General features: G+C 36.4%; 1 protein-coding gene across 4 annotated transcripts in view; it reads left to right on the forward strand.

Annotated features, from left to right (window-relative positions):
• FNBP1L (formin binding protein 1 like) overlaps window positions 1-24,768 on the forward strand; it is a 103,486-nt gene that overhangs the window by 53,813 nt on the left and 24,905 nt on the right. For all 4 annotated transcript variants that reach the window (XM_034653927.1, XM_034653925.1, XM_034653926.1 and 1 more), the window contains exons 3-6: window positions 13,925-13,978; window positions 15,228-15,375; window positions 16,117-16,179; window positions 22,219-22,323. In XM_034653927.1, coding sequence (XP_034509818.1) covers window positions 13,925-13,978; window positions 15,228-15,375; window positions 16,117-16,179; window positions 22,219-22,323 — 370 coding nt within the window. The remainder of the gene's footprint in view (window positions 1-13,924; window positions 13,979-15,227; window positions 15,376-16,116; window positions 16,180-22,218; window positions 22,324-24,768) is intronic.

Raw genomic sequence — 24,768 nt, forward strand, 5'->3', positions numbered from 1 at the left:
GGAACACAAGCAGGGGGAGTGGGAGAGGAAGAAGCAGGCTCCCAGCAGAGGAGCCCGACGCGGGGCTCGATCCCAGGACCCCGGGATCACGTNGGGAACACAAGCAGGGGGAGTGGGAGAGGAAGAAGCAGGCTCCCAGCAGAGGAGCCCGACGCGGGGCTCGATTCCAGGACCCCGGGATCACGCCCTGAGCCGNCCTGAGCCGAAGGCAGATGCTTACCGACTGAGCAACCCAGGCACCCCTAAGGGCAGGTTTCTTGAGAGTGATGAATTGCCTAGCAGATCTTTAGTTTGGGAGTAACCTGAATGCTTTATACTTACATGTTTAAGACAAGCTGCTCTGAGATTTATTTGACCTCATGAGCATATTATGTTGAAAATGCAAAGTGGGGATTTGTGGGACTTATCAACCATTTACACTTGTTATGAATTTTTGCTTACTTTAGACTGTTTTCTTAGAATGTCCAAAGAGAAGCAGCTGCTTTGAGGGTATGCATTCTTTTTGTATATTTTTATCATTAATTTTTTTAAAAAAATTACAAAAATAGGATATGATCATTATAATGCATTTAAATTCAAGTCCCTTCCCTTTTCTCCCTGGAAGTGAGTACAATTAATAATTTGTTGTGTCTTCTTCCAGAACATATATTTTCCCAGAAATAGAAGTTTTGATTTGATGGCATATAAGCAAAACATTTTGGACCATGCTTTAGCTTTTCTAGAGTCAGGGTTGGCTTGGATGGAGTCGAGTGGCTTATGTATGGTTTCTGTGGACTCTGGATACTTGGGGTTTGAGAAGAGTTGCCTGTAGATGGGTGACTTTTACATAAAGATTGGCAAGAGCGACTTAAAGAAATTGCTTATGACTAACCCTGCATGTGCAAAAGGTAAAAGTAGTATTTTCTTCTTCTTCCCCTTCCCTCTTGTATATATGTGTTCTTCCTCCCAGAGGCTAGAGTTTAAAGTAATGTTTTTTATGTTACATTTAAGCTATGTTATGACTTTTGTGGTTAAGCTGTGGTAGTCATAATTCAAAGAGTCAGAAGCCCAACTCGGATTGGTTTAAGTAAACAAAGGAACTGATTGGTTTAATGGTACTGAAAAGTTCAGGGATCTGGGTACTCAGGAAAGTGCTAAGAAATTCTCTTTTCTTTGTTTTGCTTTCCTCTCTGTTGGTTAAATTCCCAAATAGTCTGTTTACACGTGTTGGATCTAAAATTATGTCCTATCAGATTAGCTTCCACAGAAAGAGAACATGTCTTCCCAAGAAGTACAACAGAAATTTTAGGGTTGACTTCTGTTAGTTTGAAATAATGAGGCTGGATCAAATAAATATTTCTGGACCATAACATGTGGCCAGCTGCACTCTAATTGGATATGCTGGGCAGTACTGGAATAATAACTCCCAAATCCCAGGGGTTTTACACAGCAAAAGCTTCCTTGCTCATGCAATATCAGCTACAAGTTCAGGTGATAACTCTCTAAGGTGGCCCCTGGGGTAACTCAAAAATTCAGACTATTTCCATTTTCCATCTCAGTGTGAAGCCTCCACAGTTGCTTCAGCAGGGAATGGGAAAGCCCATAAGGTTATGCATGAGCTCTCAATGCTTTAGTGTGGTAGTTACATAGAGCTTACAGCCCACTATACAGAATCAGCCACGTGGTCCTGCCTAACTGCAAGGGGGCTGGAAATGTACGAAATAATATGTTTTTTTGATGAGCAGAAGTGTGCCTGCCATAAGCTTTAAAAAAAAAATAAGGCTAGTGAGTGATGCAAAACAATTAATGTCCACATAGCCTGGAATTCTAAACAGTGCTTAAAATGTTGATACATAAAAATAGGTTCAGAGTTTGAAACTCCTTGCTCTTTGAAATGTTCTTTGCCCAAGTTTGGCCTGTTTTTGTTTAAAGTAATTCACGGTTGAAAATCACTGACTTTTTTTTTTTTAATCACTGTCTTTATAATTTCTAGAATATAGCACATTTATAGGTTGGAGACTGTAGTTCTCATAATCAAGGTGCTCATAAGTTAGTTACCTTGTAATTGCTAAATTCCATGGATATTTTTGGTACCAGTGCTTTTACATCTCTTTAATGAATTGACTATTTCTCCTTGGAGCTTAAAAGAAAAAAAATCATCTTCAGTGATGTGCTTTCTTGGGTTTTCTGAGTTATCTCTCTTAGGGGTTGGAAAACTTTTTTTTATAAAGTGCCAGATAATAAATAATTTTGGCTTTCTGTGCCATAAGTTACAACTGTTCAGCTTTGCTGCTGTTGTTCATCTCTGCTTTTGTAGTGCAAAAGCAGCCACAGACAATACATAGATGAATGAGTATGGTGTGTTCCAGTAAACCTTTATAAAAACAGGTAGCTGGGTGGGCCATAATTTGTTCACCTCTGATCTACCTGACTGTTCATCCTTATCGCTCTTCTCAAGCAGTTTGTCCTCCCCTCTTAAATGTGTATTTCTAGATTATTTTTAGCTACCTTCTTGTTTCGTACTTTTTGGGTAGCCTCATTCTCATTTATTATTGTTTTAACTATCTTAGGTGTTGGAACAGATTTGAGGTGGGATTTGGTGTTGTCCTTCCACCCCACCTTTTTTTTTTAAAGGGAGGACGGGCAGAGAGAGAGGGAGAGAATCCTAATCAGGCTTCACGCCCAGCACGGAGCTGACCCAGGGCTGATCTCACAACCTGAGATCATGATCTGAGCCAAATCAAGAGTCAGATGCTGTCAGAGCCACCCAGGCACCTCTAGCGTTGTTCTTTATTAGCCATTTGACCATGTCTGTGTCCTGTAGAATAGGACTAATACCTGCTTATAGGTTGCTGTAAGTAAGAGATTATAGAGTGCTTAATGTGGAGATTGGTAAATAATACATGGGTGACAAATGGTAGCTCTTGTTCTTGTTATTGTCCTCTTATGTGTTAACTCTCACATATGTATCTAAATCCCAGAAATTTCTTCAGCGTTCCAGTTCTTACTACATTTCCCTGTTAGACATTTTTATTCAGCTCTTCTGTAGTGTCATTTAAGAAGCATTCCTCTTCAAGTAAGAGTCTTTCCATATAACAAGTTTGGAAATGGGATTCTAGAACATAGTGATGTCAGGGGCATTGTGGCTTTCTTGATCTTGGTTGCAAGATGTGGTAGTAGCTTCAGTCATCCTATCCTCACACATCTGTATCCAGAGCAGTAGCAAAGTGTGAAGAAGGGACTTCTGCGGTAATTTTTTCCTTTTTATTATAAAAAAAAGTTTAAAAAGTTAGTTAGGAAATAGAATCTCTAGGACTTGAACACCTTAAGGTGGGAGAGACTTGATATCAAGTGTAGGGTGATTCCCAGACTTCTGGCGGAAGTGTCTAGGTTGATGGCAGTACCGTTAATATAAGAAAAGAATAAGATTTATAAAGAGGATAAATTCCATTTTAGACTTGTATTTGATGTACCTGTGGCAGATGGACTGCTATCCTGTACCCAGTCCTCCTTGTATGACAGCTTTATTGAGGTATCATTTACATACCATAAAATTCACCGTTTTAAATTATACAATTCAATGGTTTCTAGTAGACTCGGTTTTTGAACCATCACCACTATTTAATATTAGACGTTTTTATCATTGTAAAAAGAAACCCATGTACCTAATAGCTGTCATTCCCCATTCACCCCTCCCTCAAGCCCTGGCAACCACTAATCTACTTCCTGTCTGTGTATTTCCCTGTTCTAATTAACCGAGTTTTTTGTCTTTCTTTTTGTTGATATAATACCTGATGTTATTAATGTGTAGTCCATAGATCTGCTTATGTTTGAATTAATAAATTAATTCATCCACAAAAATGATTTTTGGTGGTGTTTCAGATAACTATGACTAAGAACCACAGGTAAAGGGTATTTAGTTAGACTTCCTTAATATGACATAGAAGAGCCTCTGCTGCCCCCCATGATACCTTTCCAGCCTCACTGATTACCATTGTTTGGTTCACGGTTGATGTTCCAACAACATGAACCCATTCATAGTTCTTCATAAATGCTGTAATTTTTCTCTTCCGTGCCCATGCTTTCTAGATCTTATCTATTTAGAATCCTCCCAGGGCTTTCCAGTTGTCTAGTTCTTGTTCACCTCTTCAGGGTGTGTCAGGGAATCAGAAATTTCAGACTTTCTCCTCTGGGGAAGCCCCTCTGTAGAGCCCTCTGTCGTTCCTACCATATTATGTTATGTAAAAGTGTTTTATATATTTGATTTCTCTAGGCCAGGGATCTCTGAACTTTTTATTGCTTACCTATAAAAACTGAACAGTAAGTGCACAATTTTTTATAAATGTGCATGTACCAGTGTAGTAATGTGTTAAATATTAATAAAACTTTCAAAATTCATTTATTTTAAAAGATTTTATTAATTTATTTGAGAGAGACAGAGATAGCTACAGAGTTAGCGAGAGAGAGCATGAGTGGGGAGGAGAAGGAGAAACCAGTTCCTCACTGAACAGGGAGCCCCATGCCAGATTCCATCACAGGACCCTGGGCTCATGATCTGAGCTGAAGGCAGACACTTAACCAACTGAGCCACCCAGACACCCCTAAAATTTATTTTTATTTGTAGTGTAGTTGACATGTTATTAGTTTCAGATGTACAACATAGTGATTTAAACATTTATATACATTATATAATGCTTACTCTGATAAGTGTAGTTACCATCTGTCACCATACAGTTATTGCAATATAATTGACTCTATTGCCAATGCTGTACTTTAAATCCCTGTGACTGACTTATTTTTTAACTGGAAGTTTGTACCTCTTAACCCCCTTTACCTATTTCGCCCATCTCCCCCACTCCCTCCTCTCTGGCAACCATCAGATGTTTCTGTTTTGTTTTGTTCGTTCACTTTTCTTTCTTCTTTCTTTCTTTCTTTCTTTCTTTCTTTCTTTCTTTCTTTCTTTCTTTTCTTTTCTTTTCTTTTCTTTTCTTTTCTTTCTTTTCTCTTTCTTCTTTCTTTCTTTCTTTCTTTCTTTCTTTCTTTCTTTCTTTCTTTCTTTTCTTTTCTTTTCTTTTCTTTTCTTTTCTTTCTTTTCTCTCTTTCTCTCTTTCTCTCTTTCTCTCTTTCTCTCTCTCTCTCTCTTTCTTTCTTTCTCTCTTTCAAGATTTCACACATAAGTGAAATCATTTGGCATTTGTCTTTGACTTATTTAACACTTAGCATAATATCCTTTAGGTCCATTCATGTTGTCACACATGGCAAGATTTGATGCTTTTTTATGGCTGAGTAATATTCCTGTGTGTGTGCGTGACTGAGTGTGCACACGTCCCACATCTTCTTTATACTTTCATCTATCGATGGGCATTTAGGTAGGTTGCTTCCATATCTCGACTATCATAAATAATTCTACAATAAACAAGGGCGTACATAGATCTTCTTGAATTAGTATTTCATTTTCTTTGGGTAAATATCCAGAAGTGGAATTACTGGATCATGTGGTATTTCTATTTTTAAATTTTGGACGAACTTCCATACTATTTTCCACAGTGGCTGCACCAATTTACATGTCTACCAACAGGGCACAAGGGTGCCCTTTTCCCCACATCCTCACCAACACTTATTTCTTGTCTTTTTGATACTAGCCATTCTGACAGGTGTGAGGTGATTTGTCAGTGTTTGGATTTTCATTTCCTTGATGATTAGTAAAGTTGAACATCTATCTTTTCATAAAGTGTTTGTTGGTCATCTGTGTCTTCTTTAGGAAAAAAAGTCTATTTAGATCCTCTGTCCATTTTTAATCAAATTGTTTGGTTTTTTTTGGTGTTGAGTTGTATGAGTTCTTTCTATATTTTAGATATTAACCCCTATTGGATATATCATTTGCACATTTCTTTCTTTTAATAGGTTGCCTTTTCATTTTGTTGATGGTTGCTTTTGTTGCCTTTGCCTGAGAAGACAGATCCAAAAATAAAATGCTCAGACCCATGTCCAAGAGTTTACTGCCTGTGTTTTCTTTTGGGAGCTTTATGATTTCAGGTCTTTAATCCATTTTAAGTTTATTTTTATGTATGGTGCAAATAAGTGGTCCAGTTTCATTCTTTCTCACATAGCTGTCCATTTTTCCCAGCAGCATTTATTGAAGAGACTGGCTTTCCTGTATTGTATATTCTTGCCGCCTTTGTCAAGGATTAATTGACCATATAAACACAGGTTTATTTCTGAGCTCTCCTATTTTCTTGATCCATGTATCTGTGGATCTATGGTATCTAACAGTACCATACTGTTTTGAGCACGATAGTTTTATGGTATATCTTGAAATCTGGGATTGTGAGATCTCCAGCTTTATTTTTTCAAGTTTGCTTTGGCTATTTAGGGTCTCTAGTGGTTCCATACAAATTTTAGGATTATTTGTTTAGTTCTGTGAAAATTTGGTATTTTGATAGGGATTGCATTGAATGTGTAGATTGCTTTGGGTAGTATGGTCATTTTAACAATATTAATTCTTCCAATCCACAAGCCTGAAATATCTTTCCATTTATTTGTATCCTCTTTAATTTCTTTCATCTTTGTTTTATAATTTTTGGATTACAGGCCTTTCACTGCTTTGGTTAACTTTATTCCTAGATATTTTATTCTTTTTGATGGGGTTGTAAATAGGATTAATTTCTCTTCTTGCTACTCTGTTATTAGTTTATAGAAACACAACAGTATACTAATTTTGTATCCTGCAGCTTTACTGAATTCATTTATTCTTAGCTCATTCACAGTTTTTGGTAGAATCTTTAGGGCTTTACTCTGCATTGTGTCATCTGTCAATAGTGACAGTTTTACTTATTCCTTACACATATGGATGCTTTGCTTTTTATTTTTTTCTTGTCTGATTACTCTGGCTAGAACTTCTAGTATTATGTTGAATAAAAGTGTCAAGGGTGGTCATCCTTGTCTTGTTGCTGATTTTAGAGGAAAAGCTGCTTTTCACCATTGAGTGTGGTGTTAGCTGTGGGCGTATTATATATGGACTTTGTTATGTTATGTTCCCTGTATATCTACTTTGTTGAGAGTTTTTATCATGAATGGATGTTGAATTCTTTTATTATCATATGATTTTTATCCTTCGTTTTGTTAATGTGATATATCACTTTGATTGATTTATGAAGTTGAGCCATTCTTGCATCCGTGCTATAAATCCCACTTAATTGTGTTGAATGATTTTTAAACATTTATTGTTGAATATAGTTTACTCATATTTTATTGAGGATTTTGCATTATGTTCATCAGGGAAATTGGCCTCTAATTTTTTTTCTTTTTTCTTTTTGGGTAGTGTCTTTGTCTGGTTTTGGCATCAGGGTAATGCTGGCTACGTAGAATGAATTTGGAAGCCTTTATTTAATTTCTCTTTCTCTAATTTTTTGGAATAGTTTGAGAAGGATGGGTATTAATTCTTCTTTAAATGTTTGGTAGAATTCATCTGTGAAGCCATCTGGTCATATGCTTTTTTGGTTGTGAGTTTTTCTTGTTTTTGTTACTGAGTCAGTTAAATTACTAGCAATCAGTGTGTTAAAACTTTTTTCCTTCCTGATTCATTCTTGAAAGATTGTATTTTTTTGGGAACTTGTCCATTACTTCTGCATCGTCCAGTTTGTTGGTGTATACTTTTTCATAGTAGTCTCATAATCATTTGTATTTCTGTGGTGTTGGTTGTAGCTTCTCTCCTCTTTCATTTTTTTTTAAATATTTTATTTATTTATTTGACAGTGATAGAAACAGCCAGTGAAAGAGGGAACACAAGCAGGGGGAGTGGGAGAGGAAGAAGCAGGCTCCCAGCAGAGGAGCCCGATGCAGGGCTCGATCCCAGGATCCTGGGATCACTCCCTGAGCTGAAGGCAGACACTCAACGACTGAGCCACCCAGGCACCCCTCTCCTCTTTCATTTCTGATTTTATTTGAGTCCTCTCTTTTTTTATTGATGAGTCTGGCTAAAGGTTTATTAATTGTTTATTTTTTTGAAGAACCAGCTATTAGTTTCATTGATATTTTCTATTTTGTTTTTAGTCTCTATTTTGTTTATTTCTGCTGTGATCTTTATTATTTCCTTCCATTAACTTTGGGATTTGTTCTTTTTCTAGTTCCTTTAGATGTAAGCTTGGATTGTTTGAGATTTTTCTTATGTCACTATAAACTTTCCTCTTCAAGAACTGCCTTTGCTCTGTCTCAAAGATTTTCAGAGTTTACCTTTTCATTTGTCTCAAGGTATTTATTTTCTCTTTGATTTCTTTGTTGACCCATTGGTTATTTAGTTGCATATTGTTTAGCTTCCACGTGTTTTTGTTTTTTCCAGTTTTTTTCTTGTGATTGATTTTTAGTTTCATACTGTTGTGGTCAGAAAAGATGCTTGATATGATGTCAGTGTTTTTAAATTTATTGAGACTTGTTGTGTGGCCTAAATGTGATCTGTCCTGGAGAATGTTCCATGTGTACTTGAAAAGAATTTATTCTGTTCTTTTTGGGTGGAATGCTGTATGTATCTTTTAAGTGCATCTCTTCTGATGTGTTGTTCAAAGCCAGTGTTTCCTTACAAATTTTTTGTATACATGATGTATCCATTGATGTAAGTGTTGTGCTAAAGTCCCCTACTGTTTACTGTGTTACTGTCAATTTCTCCCTTTATGTCTATTAATGTTTGGCTTATATGTTTAGGTACTTCTGTGTTGGGTGCATAGATATTCATAGCTGTTATATTCTCATTGGATTAATCTCTTTATCATTATGTAATGGGTATCTTTGTCTCTTGTTACAGTCTTTGTTTTAAAGGCTGTTTTGTCTGATAAAGGTATTGCTGCCTCAGCTTTTCTTGTTTGTTTCCATTTGCCTGGAATATGTTTTTCTATCCCTTTACTTTCAGTCTCTATATATCTTTAGGCCTGAAGTGAGCCTCTTGTAGGGGGCATATAGATGGGTCTTTTTTTTTTTTTTTTTTTAAGATTTTATTTATTTATTCGACAAGAGATAGAGACAGCCAGCGAGAGAGGGAACACAGGCAGGGAGAGTGGGAGAGGAAGAAGCAGGCTCCTAGGGGAGTAGCCTGATGTGGGGCTCGATCCCAGAACGCTGGGATCATGCCCTGAGCTGAAGGCAGACGCTTAACCACTGTGCCACCCAGGTGCCCCAGATGGGTCTTGTTTTTTAATCTATTCAGTCACCTTATGTCTTTTGATTGGAGCATTTAGTTTATTTACATTTAAGATGATTATTGATATGTATATACTGATTGCTGTTTTGTTAATAGTTTTCTGGTTGTTTTGTAGTTCTTGGTTCTTTCATTCTTGCTTAAAACCCTTGTGATCTGATGATTTTTTTAGTGTTTTGGTGGATTCTTTTCTCTTGATTTTTTGTGTATGTGTTACTGGTTTTTGGTTTGTGGTTACCATGAGGTTCATATATAACATGCTATGTATATAGCAGTCTATTTTAAACTGATGGTCATTTAAGTTTGAACACATTCTAAAAACACTACATTCTTCCCCTCTCTTTGTTTCATGTATTTGACACATACATTTTACATCTATTTATTTTGTGTATCCTTTAATTATTATAGATAAAATTGATTCTACTGCTTTTGTCTTCTAACCATCATACTACTTTTATGAGTGATCTGCCACTTTTACCATATATTTGCTTTTACCAGTGAAATTTTTTCTTTCATAATTTTCTTCTTGTTGTGGCCTTTTCTGCCCTAAGAAGTCCCTTCAACATTTCTTATAAAGTCAGTTTAGTGGTGATGAAGTCCTTTAACTTTTGTTTGTCTGGGGAACTATCTCTGCTTCAATTCTGAACGATAATGTTACTGAGTAGAGTATTCTTGGTTGTAGGGTTTTTTTCCTTTTGGCACTTTGAATATATCATGCTGTGGGCTGCAGAGTTTCTGCTGAAAAATCAAACAATAGACTTAGGTGGTTGTTCCCTTGTACATAATATTTACTTTTTTGGCTTGCTGCTTTAAGATTCTCTAATTTTTGACATTTTAATTATTATGTGCTTTGGTGTGGACCTCTTTGGGTTTATCTTCTTTGGGGTTTTCTTTCCTTCCCTTGACCTGCATATCCAAGTTAGGGAATTTTTCAGCTATTACTTCGTCAGATAGTTTTTTTCCCCTCACTTTCTCTTTTCCATCTGGGACCTGGAAAATGCAAATGTTGGTATGCTTGACGTTGCCCATAGGTCCCTTAACCTATTCTTTTATTTTTATTTATTTTTAAAAAAGATTTTATTTATTTATTTGAGAGAGAGTTAGAGGGAGAGGGAGAAGACAAACAGACTCCCCACTGAGTGTGGTGCCCGATGCCAGGCTTGATCCCAGGACCCTGAGATTGTGATCTGAGCTGAAACCAAGAGTAGGATGCCTAACTGACTGAGCCACCCAGGTGCCCCAACCTGTTCTTTTAAAAATTCTTTTTGCTCTTCAGCTTGGTTGATTTCCACTATTCTGTCTTCTAGATTGCTGATTCATTCTTCTGCTTCCTCTAGTGTATTTTTCATTTCATTTTTTGTATTTTTCAGGTCTCATTGATTCTTTTTTATATTTTCTAACTCTTTGTTCAAATTCTTTTTTTCCCCTTCTTCATTTATCTATTTTTTTGAAATATTTTTTTATTTTATTATGTTAGTCACCATACAGTATCTTTGTTCAAATTCTGAGTTCATCTACTCTTCTCTCAAGTCTGGTGAGCTTCTTTATGACCCTTATTTTGAATTCTTTATCCAGTAGATTGTCTCTTTCTGTTCCATTTAGTCCTTTTTCTGAGACTTTGTCTTGTTCTTTCATTTGGATCATACTCCTCTATTTCCTTGTTTTTGTCTGTCTCTCTGTGTTTGTTTCCATATATGAGGTAGGTCAGCTGTGGCTCCTGGTCTTGAGCTGTGGCCTTAAGTAGAAAGCATTCTGTGGGACATAGTAGTGCAATTTCCTCTGGTCACAGAACCATGCACTCCAGGAATATTCCGTGTGTGCGTTTTGTGCAGCTTCCTGTTGTGACTGGGCTGCAGCACTGCTGGCTGAGAGGCCTAGTTGGTCTAGCTGGCTTGCTGTGAGTGTGCTGGTAGGCGGGGTTAGCTCCTGGTATAGCTGGCTGCCAGTCCCAGCTGTTACTGTTTTAGGCATGCTGAGGAGTAGGAGCCTGGGTGGCTGGGCTCCAGACCGTTCCCAGGGCAGGAGTTGCTTTGGAGGGGTACTCTTCTGGCTAGGGTTGCCCACTGGGTGTGGTGAGGTGGTAGTTGCTCTGGAGGGGTACCTGCCAGAGCAGTTAAGTTGAATATGGTGGGTCTCCAAGGGAACACGGGGCTGGGTGAGCACAGCTACCAGAGTAGATGGAGAGTTTCAAAACTGGTGCCTGCCAGCTTAGGACCAAGTAGGCTGAAGGAGTGCAAGAAAAACGGTACCTGCCAGCACTTCCATTCCTGGAGAAAGTTTCTATGAATCTCTGCCCCTTGAAGTCAGTCAATAAATGTCCTTCACGTATGGCCCAGGCGCTTTTCAGACTGCTGCCTCTGTGTTGTATCTCCCAGTGAATGATATTATTCACTGGCTCTTTGAAGAGTTTCGGTTTCCTATAGACTTCTTGCTCTCCCATAGTTAAGTCCTGCAGATTTTCAAAGCCAGATGTCTTGTTTTTCTGTGCAGATCCCCAGAGTGGGAGGGTATTTTATGGGCTTCATCCCTTTGCTCCTCAGGGAAGACTTCTGCACCTGTGATATCTCTACTGCTTGTGAGTTGTCATGAAGGGGATTTGGTTCCTGACTGTGTCTTTGCCTCTACTATTTTTTTTGATGTGGCTTTTTCTGTATATCTTTAGTTGTATAGTAGGTGTTCTGCTAGTGTTCAGGTTATTCCCAGAATGAATTGCATTGTATGTAGTTATAGCCTTGAGTGTTATGGGAAGAGAGAAGCTCAGGATCTTTCTTCTCCATCTTTCCCTCCTTTCTAGTACAACTTTTGATAAACAAGTATATATATGTAAGGACTAAGGCTTTCATCCTGTACCTTACTTTACAACCAAGGATGACTGTGAGATTTTTTTGTTTTTGTTTTTTTTCTTTTTAAATGAGATTTTATTTATTTATTTATTTTAGAGAGAGAGCAAGCAGGGGGAGGGGCCAGAGGGGAGGGAGAGTGAGAATCTCAAGCAGACTCCGTGCTGAGGGCAGAGCCTGACTTGGGGCTCATTCTCATGACCCTGAGATCATGACCTGAGCCGAAATCAAGAGTTGGATGCTTTTTTGACTGAACCACCCAGGTGCCCTGACTATGAGTTTTTGGATTAATTCGGTAAATATTAACCCTTCTCAGTGTCTTGCCTGTTCTTTCCCCATCGTTCGGGGTGTTAATATAGCACCCTTTGTATACCTTTATCAGTGCATTTATTATGCTGTATTTTGTTATTATTGGTATATGCTTATCTCCTTTCAATAGAGCATAAATCTCTTAAGCACGGGTACTCTCTAATTTCTAATGTTCCCAGTAGCTTGCACAGTACCTAGCATATAGTAGGTAATTATAGAAAGAATAAGCTGAATTAAGTGGAATGAATCAATGATGATTTGAGAATAATTAAGACAGTGATTCTTTTGAAGTATTTATTTGAAAGACCATAGGGCCATTTACATTTTAAATGCCTACAGGTTAGGGGCGCCTGGGTGGCACAGCGGTTGAGCATCTGCCTTCGGCTCAGGGCGTGATCCCGGCGTTATGGGATCGAGCCCCACATCAGGCTCCTCCGCTATGAGCCTGCTTCTTCCTCTCCCACTCCCCGCTTGTGTTCCCTCTCTCGCTGGCTGTCTCTATCTCTGTCAAATAAATAAATAAAATCTTTAAAAAAAAAAAATAAATGCCTACAGGTTAAAGCAGTGTATCTCATTATTTGTGTTAATGGTCTAGTTTGTTTTTAAGTTTCCAATTCATTGTGTATTAATACTTTTGTAAAATACAGTAAAAATTTAATGCTAGGAAAATGACATAAAAGGAGACATAAAATATAGGCACCATTTTTATTATTATTAGGTTCAACAGGCAAAATTACTCTCCAGTTCTGTACTTAGCTTTTTGTGGTTTGGTAACAAAGAGTCTGTGGACCTTCATTTGTCCATTGACCCTATTTTGAGAATTGTACAAAGTACTGGTAAATGCTTTACAAACATTATCCACTTTAATTTCCATAACCCTATAGGGTATAGGTACTGTTAATAGCCATTGATAGGAAACCAGGCAAGTAAATTACCCAAGGACACATAGGTGCCCCACAAAACAGTTAGGACTCAAACCCAAGTAGTCCAGTTTGACTTCAGAGTCCATGTTGTAGTCTCCTTCTGAGTTTGCAATGGTGAGATGAGCATCTTAGGCTGAGACTGTGTAGAATGAACATGGATGCAGGCAAAGAAAGTTATAAGTATAAATATAATTAATCTGTCTAAAAGAGAGAATGTAAAGGGTCATATAAAAGCAGAGTTATGGAGGATGCTGTTCTTTTATCTTGTTACTGAGTCAGCATCTGTTTACATTTTACCTTATTCATATTAAAATTCCTGATTTGCAAAAGAAAATAGTGGTGGTATTTCTTTGAAATACATGTCTTTTTGCTGTGACTCAGTTTCATATACGGAAATTGTTTCTTCTATTCTTTGTACTTTGTCTCTTTTCTTATTTGATAGCATAATCATCCAAATTGTTATGATTACACTCATACAAACACAGAAATAACATTTCTTTTTACAGGTATCAGTATTTCAAGAACAAAATGTAAGGATCATATGATGTTAGTGGTAATAGAGGATTATGTTGCTGTCTTGTTTTATGTCATTAAATTCTTGATATCATGAAATGGGCAACTTTTAGAATATTTCAGTTTTAACAATAGTATTTTTTTACATTAAAAAACCTTCTTTCTTCCTGTAGAAATCTGGTTAAGAAGTACTGTCCCAAACGTTCCTCCAAAGATGAAGAACCACGGTAAACTATGTACCTGTTTATTATTGCATGTGAAAATAAAAAACTTTTATTTTTGTTATTTAGTAAATTAAATATGCTGTTAGCCCTTTATAATGCTTTTTAAAAGTTTTAATTAAAAAAATACAGGTTTTTGAATAAGGAACTATTTATTCTAATAAGAATGACTATTTCAGTGGGCTCAGTTTTCTGATATAATTGGAAATGTGGGTTTCCAAGTAAAATGCAGACTGGGACTTTACTTGAGTGATTTAGTCTTCAGTTGAGTGATTTAGTCTTCAAAAGAAAAGGGTCTTTTCCCCATACTTTATGTTACAGTTATTAGCTTGTTAGATTCTTGCTTTTACTCTTACAGGTATTAAAACAGTTTGGCTGGTTAGTTTAAAGGGATAATGAAAAGGAATGAGGTTTTCAGGGTAACCTTGGAACTCTGAATAAAAGTTTAGGAATTGTTTATGAGCTTTTTGGTAGTCTTAAACAGGGATATGTGGATGGCTCTAAAACTTTGTGTGTAATTGTTAGTTGTTAGGATTCTTAGGTTTAGTGTTAATGGAGTACTCTCTGAGTTACTTGCCTTCCACTAAAAGAGTGTTCGGGCAGTGTATTTAGAGTAGATCTGTACATTTTAATACAGAAATTCTCTTTGTTTCTCTCCTTCCCTCCACGCACATTTTTTACCCTTATTGCCCCTTCTTATCCCTCTTTGGTGCCAACCATAATGGCACTTTACTTCCATTCAGGATGTGGGCAGGCATTCAAGCAGCTGTGTCCAGAGCTGATAGCAAAATTGTTCTGTAGATCAGCCATCGAGATGCATTTGAGTGGTATGATTGGCAGGTTCTGTCCTCGAGAGCAAAGCACATCATCTCTGCAACAGGTTCAGCTGCCAGTCCTAGGAATCCAAGCTCATTCCCCAGCTCAGGCCAGTCAGTTGGCTACTTAAGAGATTCCAGTATGCCAAAAGATTCCAGTATGCCAAAAGATTCCAGTATGCCAGGTAGTATTCTTACTATTTTTTGACCCCATATATCTCTTTAGTTATAAATTAAGACTACTTGAAGATATACAAACATATACATCTTGAGCTAAATGTGGTATTCTTTTCATACGAAGTTAATTTGGAGCTAGTAGCGGAGAGTTAGGTTGAGTATGTTAAAATTTGTCAAGTGTCAGGCTCAATCCATACCTCACAGAAAACATTTGTAAAGAAAAAATACATAAATTTCACCATTTTTTAATATGTTTTTGTCAGGTTTACCTCGTGTATAGCCTTTTTTAACATCCTTAACGAGTTAAATGACTATGCAGGACAGCGAGAAGTAGTAGCAGAAGAAATGGCGCACAGAGTTTATGGTGAATTAATGAGATATGCTCATGATCTGAAAACTGAAAGAAAAATGGTAATTATTGTTTTCCTCCAGTTATATAGTATATGAAATATTTTCACATAATTACTTTGCTTTTTAAAGTAATGTACAGTATAAACTGATTTTCTATTTCAGTTTCTTTTAGCTAAAATTATCTTAAGATACTCTTGCTAATTTTTGATCCTTTTGGATTTAAGACCAAGATTTTGGTAACCTACGGCACGTGGGCCAGATCTAGCTTACTGCCTGTTTTTCTTAGTTCCCATGAGCTAAGAATCGTTTGTGTATTTTGGATAGTTGAAAAGAAAATTAAAAGAATATTTCATGGCATGTGAAAATTGTTTGAAATTCATATTTCAGTGACTTTAATTAAAGTTTTAGTGAAACAGACCCACACTCATTTACTTATGTATTTCCTGTGGCTGCTTTTGTATTATATCAGCAAAGTTGAATATTTGTAACCAAGACCACATGGCTTGCAAAAACGTTAGGTATTTATCTGACCCTTTGTAGAAGACATTTGTCAGCCCCTATTCAAGGCAGTCATGTATTTTTCTAGAGATTATATCTTCTTAAAGGATATAAAGTATTCAGATAATACATACTAAATGCATTTTATAGAGTTTTATAGTCTCTTCATAAGTCTTGATAAAGTTCTATAATAGTACCTTGAAAAAAAAAGTGAAAAATAAAGGTTTTTTGGGATTTTTAGACTTTTAGTATTTAAATGTAATTTTTTGTTTGTTTTATTTGTTTTTTGGTTATTATCTTCAGCATCTTCAGGAGGGACGGAAAGCTCAACAATACCTTGACATGTGCTGGAAACAGATGGATAATGTGAGTTATAATGTTTTCATGCTTACAAAGTTTGTAGACTACTTTAGCCCCAAATTCTCCTGTACTTCACATCTTTTGAGTTTAATATTTCTCAGTGTATTTATTCATGTTTGACATTGGTGTAAAGAATATGAGATCATTTTGTCATTTTTCTTTTTTTTCTTCCCCCTATGGCTTTATACTTGTACCAACTCCATAATCTTCAGATAACTCTCAAAGTTTAGGAATATACTTTTTGATTTTGCAATAATTACTATAAAATGTTGATAGAGGGTAGAGGTAATGGGAATATTAATAGTGATGTATGTCAGAAGACCATTTGACAGAGACTGAGAGGACCTAGATTCTTGTTCTGCCGTTTTGTGATTTCTCTTGATTTCATCTTTAGCATATGAAAAATGAAGACAGTGGACTAGATTATATGAAATATTTCTTCCAGTTCAGTGATTCTGTAATAACATACATGTTCCTAATACTGGGTTCCTGGTCATATACTACTCAAATTGTAGGAAAGAAAATACTTGGTAGTATTTATTTATAGGTAAAATTATAAAAGTATAATAATGATTTACTATAAAAACTTTCCAAGGGTAAGGGCGCGTGGGTGGCTCAGTTGGTTGAGTGGCTGACTCTTAATTTCAGCTCAGGTTGTGATTTCAGGGTCCTGGGATCGAGCTGAGCGGGGAGCCTGCTTGAGAATTTCTCTCTCTGTTCCTTTGCCCCTCCCCCTGCTCTCTCTCTCTCTTAAATAAAAAAATATTCAAAAGAAACCCCCAAACTTCCAAGGGTGTTTGCTAATGTGCTTTCTCTTAAATATTCTGGCATACAGTCATTTGAAAAACAAGATGTCTGCATGGAACATTGTTGTCTGCTTTCCTTAAAATCCTCTACCAAGTGATGTTCTGTAGTATAAGATTAATATTCTTTTGGGGGGCACCAGGGTGGCTCAGTTGTGAGTGTCCAACTCTTGGTTTCGGCTCAGGTTTTGAGATTTCGGCCGTGTTGGGCTCCCCACTGAGCGCAGAGTCTGCTTCGGATTCTTTCTCCCCCTCCCTCCGCCTCTCCCCCGCCCCTCCCTACTCTCACAGGCTCGTGCTCTCTCTCTAATACATGAATAAAATCTTTAAAAAATACATTCTTTCCAAACTCTCAGGTTAGCAAGCAGCTTACTCTTTACTCTTTTACTTGTATATTTTTATTATGGACACTGTATTCCTTGAAAATTATGCTAAAGGGAGTTTTTCCATGTTAAATTAATTAGTTTGTGTTAAATTAATTTAGTTTGGGAAAAGACCTTTTAAGTTTGAAATTAAAAAACCATATATGTGTTTTGGCCTTTTTTTCTTTTTTTAAAATCATATATTCAGAGCTTAAAATTATATAAATGTCATTGATATAAGATTCTAGGCACTAGTGCTGATTGAGAATTATATTAATAGTCCTTTTCATTTTTGTTTTCATTCTAATTGGTTTTAACAAGACTTTTAGGGGAGTTTTCATTTTTGTTTTCATTTTCATTCTAATTGGTTTTAACAAGACTTTTAGGGAGTGTTTACATTTATTAAATTTTAAATTACCTCGACTAGCAGTCTTAGTATCTGCCACCTAATGAGTGTATATGTATGTGTGTTTTCATTTACACATAATAACAGACTCCTACACTCGTGAGTCATTTGTCCCTTTAAAAACTTGTGTTGCCACAAATTATTCCTGTTAATATGTGCTGGCTTGCCTTTAGAACGGTTGGCAGTTACTAAGCAGAAGTTAGAGGGGTCGTAAGAAAGAAGCATTGAAAAAAATGTGGGAATGATTTCTTTAAGGCATTAACAATACCATTAAAGGTGAGTTCAGCTCGCCTCATGTTTATTGAAGGCATCCTTGACATATACCGAGTCCTGGTATGAAAGTGAACAGTGGAAAAAAAAAAGTGAACAGTGACATAGTCCTTGTTTTTGTGGAGCCTGCAGTCTAGTGAGAGAGATAGATAAATATAACTTTTTGTGGAATATGTAGAAATATGGGCAGGATCCTGTTTCTTAGTTCTATGTCTTCCTGTTTAATCAAGAAAATGAAATTGCAAAATTCCTAACATTTTTTAAATAATTGAAAGGAGATTTAAAGAAGTGGGAGAGACAGGCTGAATTAGTGACAGAGTATTAAAAATTGAGGAAAACAGTTTAAAAAGACAGTTACCCTGGGGTTGCCAGGATAATGAAAATAGGCCACACTGGCATTTAAGATGAGGGCAAAATAGAGTAGCCTGCAAAGAAGATGTTGAAGGAATGGTGAGAGATTACCAAGATAGAAGTATCAAAGATGCCAGGTCTGTCAAGCGGCTCAGGTAGCAGAGCGTGCAGATTTATAAGAACAGAGCACAGAAATGGAGCAGTTTCAGAGTTGGTCAGTAGCTCAGCGATGTCACTAAAGCTGCTTCTGCTTTCTCTGTCCACTTTTTACGTCTTGACCATGTTGGCTTTTTTCCTCAGGCTTGTCCCCTTATGGTCAACAGTCAGCTTAAGCTGCCACGCACCACATCCTCATTCAGCTGCCTGCAGAAGCAGGAAAAAGAGGGCATTTCTCTTTTTTTATCAGGGAGGGAAAACTTTCAGAAAATCCCCAGCAGACTTCCTGATGGGTGCCTTTGACAGGATTAGATTACTTGACCATGCTCCAGCTGTGGGGAGGCTGGTAAAGCAAGTATCAGCTATTTTCAGCCTTTACACTGGGAGGTGGGCTCTTCTAAGAAGGGGTGGGGGAGTAGAAGTGGCTGTTGATTAGTCTGTCACACGTAGGATAAAGGAAGGAGAGTCTTCTCTGGAGTATATTCCTATATTGTATAGTGATATCTTTCAGGGAAGGAGTATTTTTGATACTACTGTACTAGTAGTATTTTTAATATTGTACTAGTGATTCTTCTACTGCTGTTCTGAAATTAATAGGTTTTTTTTCTCAAATAAAAAGGTACATAATATAGAAGTACTTTTGTATATAGTAGCTTCACATTGCAACAAAATTAGTAGCCTGTAGCTACTCAGTTTGAAAACACCACTCTGAACTGTTTCGGAGAAGTAAATGTGGAAGTTTATTTTTAATGTGGAAATTTAGTCTTAATAGGAAAGTGACATTTTGAATATTATGTGCATTCAGATATATTTATGTGCTTTGAATAAATTGTACATCTCATTTGATGTTTTATGCTAATCAAAATAGTACATTTAAAGAATTTTATAAAATTTTCTGAGCACATTTATTTGATGTAAATTGTGTAGGTGTGTCTGGTTCTAGCTATATGACAATCTGAGCTAACTCAGAAACCTCTTGGCTACAAATACGTAGATATAATAGCTAAAATATTTTTTATTGTATTTTAAGTTCTTAGAGCTGAGAGAAAGGGAGATCTGTAACTGCTAGAAACTAAGGGTAGACTAGAAGCCAGAGCAGTAGGTGTATGAGCTGATATAGTGGCATTTGAAGAATGAAGGCAGAGATATTGAAGTGTGGTGGTTTATTGGACCTTGCTAAGAGCTTAAGTTGTAATATACAGAGACAGAGATGATGTTTTAGCTCTATATGTTGTAGCGAGTTGGAACTGAAACCCCTGTATAAAGTTTTGAACCTTCAAAGGACTAACCCTTTAGTAAAAGATGGACTGTAAGAACTCTGTCCACTGGTCAAGGGAGACAGCAAAGAAACTTGTCTCTATCTGTAGGTCAAAGGAGGAGAAAAAAATTGTGGAACATTTAAACCTTGACCTTATAGTACAAGGTTTGGAACCCAAATTTGTCCCATGTATAGTTTTGTAATCCCCAAGATAAAAAGTTGACCATCTAACTTGTTCTAATAAGGGGGTTGGTTGCATAGAAAATGTTGACATCCTCTGCTTTCTTCTGAGCGATTCTCAGAATACAGGTAGCAAGGGATATTTTTTTCCAGGTAAGGAATTGAAGAGTCTCCTCTGGGGAATCTAACTAGCTTGAGAGAAAAGACTTATAGATAACAATAGTAGGGTTGCTCCAAGGAAGCTGCCTGGCCATATAACCGTAGAGGAAGAGACAATAATCCACAAGTCCCACCTGCAGAACTTTCAATTGGCTTTTAAAATTAGAACAGATAGGCAAGGATCCCCAAACATTTAGAGAAAACAACTAATGTAAATACTAAAGAGCAAAACTAATATGGGGGGGGTGTGGAAGCAGCTTTGAAGAGAAAGTGACTGAAAGATCAAAAACAAGCAAAACATTTGCAACGCTATTAATATTCTGAAAGGGAATAGAGCAGATACTACATCTGTGAAATAGGAATAAGAGGCTGTCAAAGAAGGAACACACAAAAAAACAAGAACTTTAGGATAGCAGAAATGAAAAACTCACTAGAAAAAATAAAATTGAAGAAATCTCTCAAAGTAGAGCAGAACGGTAGAAATTGAAAATACAAGAAAAGTAGAGGGTTTGTCCTGTAGGTTCATTTTCAAAATAATAAGCATTCTAAGAAAACATTGAAAATGGACAAAAATTATTCAAGAAAATTTTCCCAGAACAGAAAGACATGAGTTTCCAGATGGAAAGGATTTTCTAGGTGCTCAGCACAGTGGACTCACAGCAAGACAATCTGCATGAAATTTCAGAACAGTTAGGAGAGAAAGAGAAGATCCTTACCAGCCTCCAGAGAGGAAAACAAAACAAACATGTTTTATGCAAAGGATCAGGAATCAGAATGGGATCAGGAATCAGAGATAGTGGATTAGCTAGTACTTTTACATTTCTGAAGGAAATGTAAATTTCCAGCAGCATCTTACCCAGCCAAATTTTATCAATTAAAAGTGATGGTAAAGGTATTTTCAGCCATGGAGATGTGAATAGTTATCTCCTGCAAACCTTTTAGGAAGCTATTGCTGAATGTGTTCTAGCAAAATAAGGAAATGAACCAAGAAGGGGGAAAGTGTGGAACTGGGAAATAAGAGATTCAAATCAAAGGGAAGGTGAAAAGAATCTCTGTAATGATGGTGAAGGGAATTTTTAAGGACGCAGCTATGCAATAGGTCTAGTTTGTATAAGCAGTCCAAATTTCAGTAGGTCAAAGCCTTTGGAAGAGATTTCATTAAGAAAATAAAATCGATAGAATTCTGAATATGTTTGAATTAACTGAGAGATTTTTAAAGAACTGTGCACATTGGGTTGAATTAGAAAAAAATATGCTGAAAACTAAGCAAAGGTAAAAAAAAGAAATTAAGTCCAGGAATAAAAAAAAAAAGAAGTATGCCAGAAAGGAAATAATGGTACATATTGCATGGCTCTGTTGTGGATAGCTTTTACAAAGTCACAGTAATTTGAACTAAGTAAAAATTTTAAGGCCTGGTTTTGGGGTAATGGTATTCCTGGGACACCTGGAAGAAACAATATGAAGCCACTTTGAAGGGACATTTCCACACTCCACCACAAAAAATGAAAACAAGCAAACACCAAAACCAACGAGCCAAACAAACCTACAAAACCAAACACAAAACATCAAACAAACCAAAAAAGTCCTGCTGAAGCTGAACTTATAATAAAAAATTACAAAATACGTGTGATTTTTTTTCTTATTAGCAAATGATGAGGTATATTATAAATATTAACTCAGTCATGCCTATGATTTTTTTCATTCACAATCTGTAATGTTTGATATTTAAGTCACGTGGATTGATTGTAACACATTTCTTTTCTAATTTATTTTTTTTTAAAGATTTTATTTATTTATTTGACACAGAGACAGCCAGTGAGAGAGAGAGCAAGTGAGAGAGAGAGAAGCCAGGGGGATTGGGAGAAGAAGAAGCAGGCTCCCAGCAGAGGAGCTTGATGCGGGGCTTGATCCCAGAATGCCAGGATCACACCCTGAGCCGGAGGCAGACGCTTAACGACTGAGCCACCCAGGCGCCCCTCTTTTCTAATTTAGAAAAAAAATATTTAGTGTGTAATTCTATACAGTAGTGGCACAATTTTAAATTTATTTTTTAATGAGATAATTTTATTTCTCAGTGTGATATTTTAATTTTTTAAACAGAGTAAAAAGAAATTTGAAAGAGAATGTAGAGAGGCAGAAAAGGCACAACAGAGTTACGAAAGATTGGATAATGATACTAATGCAACCAAGGCAGATGTTGAAAAGGTAAGAAATAATCCAAACTGACTTTGATATTGACATATCATTACTTGGGTATGGAGGGTAGTTACAGTATTTGTATTGGTAGTTTCCCCAAGAGAAAAACTATGTCTAAATCTAAGGTATACGAATATTTGTGTTCTTCAAATCACAAGTTAATCTGAGAGAATAGTTAATATGTGTTACTTGATTTTATTATAATGTCTTAACTGCATTCAGAATGCATAGAAAAGACATGGTTCCTATTGAGAATGAGTTTCTGTCCTATTCCAAAACAGAATAGAAAGTCTAAGGTAAGTTGATGGGGTGTGCAAATGGGAGTTGGGTAGCGTGCTTCCCCAACTTGACACAGGGCAAAACAAGATCAAAGTGTCAGAGGTATGTGATGTTAGCTATTTCTTTGTTTCATTCATTCATTCATTGTGGGAAACTGCGCTCTCTTGCCACTAACTGATCTGGGTCATATGTTCTGTAACATAACTTTTTGTAGGATCAGCCCTGTAACTGCCACTGCTTAGCTTTTCCCTCTCCCCTGCTGTATGCTCTTTATCTTAGAGTATTTGACATAGTGATAGAGCTGAAATGTTGGGATTTTGAAATAAAGGTGAACCTTACTCCACATTTTTTATATATACAATGGCCCACCATTTGTATATTTTCAGTTTAGGGTTTTATAATTCTCTATAGGATTAGAACAAGAAAAAAGTAAAAAGGAAGGGAGGAGTAATTTATTTTCTGCATTCCATTTTCTTTACTACTTAAAAGCTATAAAATTATATAAAATCCAGATTTTACAATTACCATAAAAAGGCCTTCTAGTACAACTTGTGAGGCTTTTATTTTTTTCTACCTGCTTTTTAATGACTTTTAAACCTCTAATGATAGTAATTTCTGTCCCGTTGGAAATACACAGTCTTAAGGCAGTTCTTCCCCCCCACCACCGCAAGCATTTCCTTATATTGATCCCACTCATCCTCTGTTTAATTTCTTTGAGGTACCAGAAAAGTATCAAATCTGTATTTCCTCATAATAACTTTTTAGATATTTGTAGCAGATTTTCTATTCTTAGATAAACCATTGTGTTTCTTTACTCTACAGAGGAAATAGTTACCTTTCATTATAACTATTTTCCTTTGGATATCTGTTAATTTGTCAATAATCCCACATAAATTATGTTACTTCCGATTGGATGTAATAATCCAGATATGGTCTTATCGGTCCTGAGTTTGATTACCTCCCTTGTATTGAACACCAAATTTATGTTAATTATGGCCTGAATGTATATTGACTTTGTGGGCAACCATATTGTTTGGATGGACTCCCCTTGTGTTTATGGTTAACCCAATGTTTTTTCACGTATGGTGTGGTTGAGAACATGTGTCTCAGAACCTGTACTGATGGTATTTTAAATGCATATGTACATCTGTATCAATTATTAGACTTAACTCTGCTGTTAAGATTTTTGGACCTGATTTTGATCATCCAAATATTCATTTCCTCCCTAGCATCCTATCATGCACATAATGTGTTATCGTTATTTGATAAAAATTTGGACCACAACAGTTGGAACAGCGCTGTTTTATACATGGGCGACATCCTTGCTGGTTTACACTGGTTCCTTAAGAACTCCTTTGACCAAACATTGAATACATAGTTTGTGTACTAGACAAGTTAAGGAACTCTTTAACTGGACTCTCATTTAACTTAGTTTTTCATTTTGTCTGTAAAGGTACCTTTAGAGACTAATTAGACATTTTGAAATTCAGATATAACATGTTTAATAGTTTGACCTAACTTAAGAATTTTAATGTTTATAGTTTCCTTTTTTATGCTCATTTGTTTGCAATCCCCTTACTTATTAGAAAATTTGGAAAACTTTGAGGATTTGCTTTAGGAACTATAGAGTAGAGGAATTCTGTTGTAAGTGACCAGGGAGGGAAGGGAACATACTTTCAATTGAGCAACTACTGATAAAAGTTAAAAAAAAAAAAAAAAAAAAAGCAGGAGCAAGCCAGTTACTGATCTTCTCTAAGAAAAGGCAGGCAGTTGCACAGTGTGAGTGTAGCATAACACTCCTGAACTGTACACTTAGAAATGATTAAGATGGTCAGTTTTATGTTACGTGTATTGTGTATTTTGTCACAATTAAAAATATAAAAGATTTTTAATGCAATATTAAAAAAAGAGAGAAGGCAATTAGTATGAAGCCCACAGTATGCCAGAGGAGGCTTCAATTTTATTAGCTTTCTAGCCTTATTCTCCTACATACCCTGCTGGAACCTTTGCCCTAGGCTTTGGGAATCACAGCCATTGACTTTAGAAAAGAAGCGGTTTCTCCTGACAACCATTGTGGGTAGGGAATAATTTGGAATACTGTATTCCATCATGGTTTGTGGGAGCAGAGAGAAAGGGGGAAGAGGTAAATGAAAGTGTACTTAAGGTCCCAGGTCG

The sequence above is a fragment of the Ailuropoda melanoleuca genome, chromosome 2 (assembly GCF_002007445.2).
Source record: "Ailuropoda melanoleuca isolate Jingjing chromosome 2, ASM200744v2, whole genome shotgun sequence".
Lineage (NCBI taxonomy): Eukaryota > Metazoa > Chordata > Mammalia > Carnivora > Ursidae > Ailuropoda > Ailuropoda melanoleuca.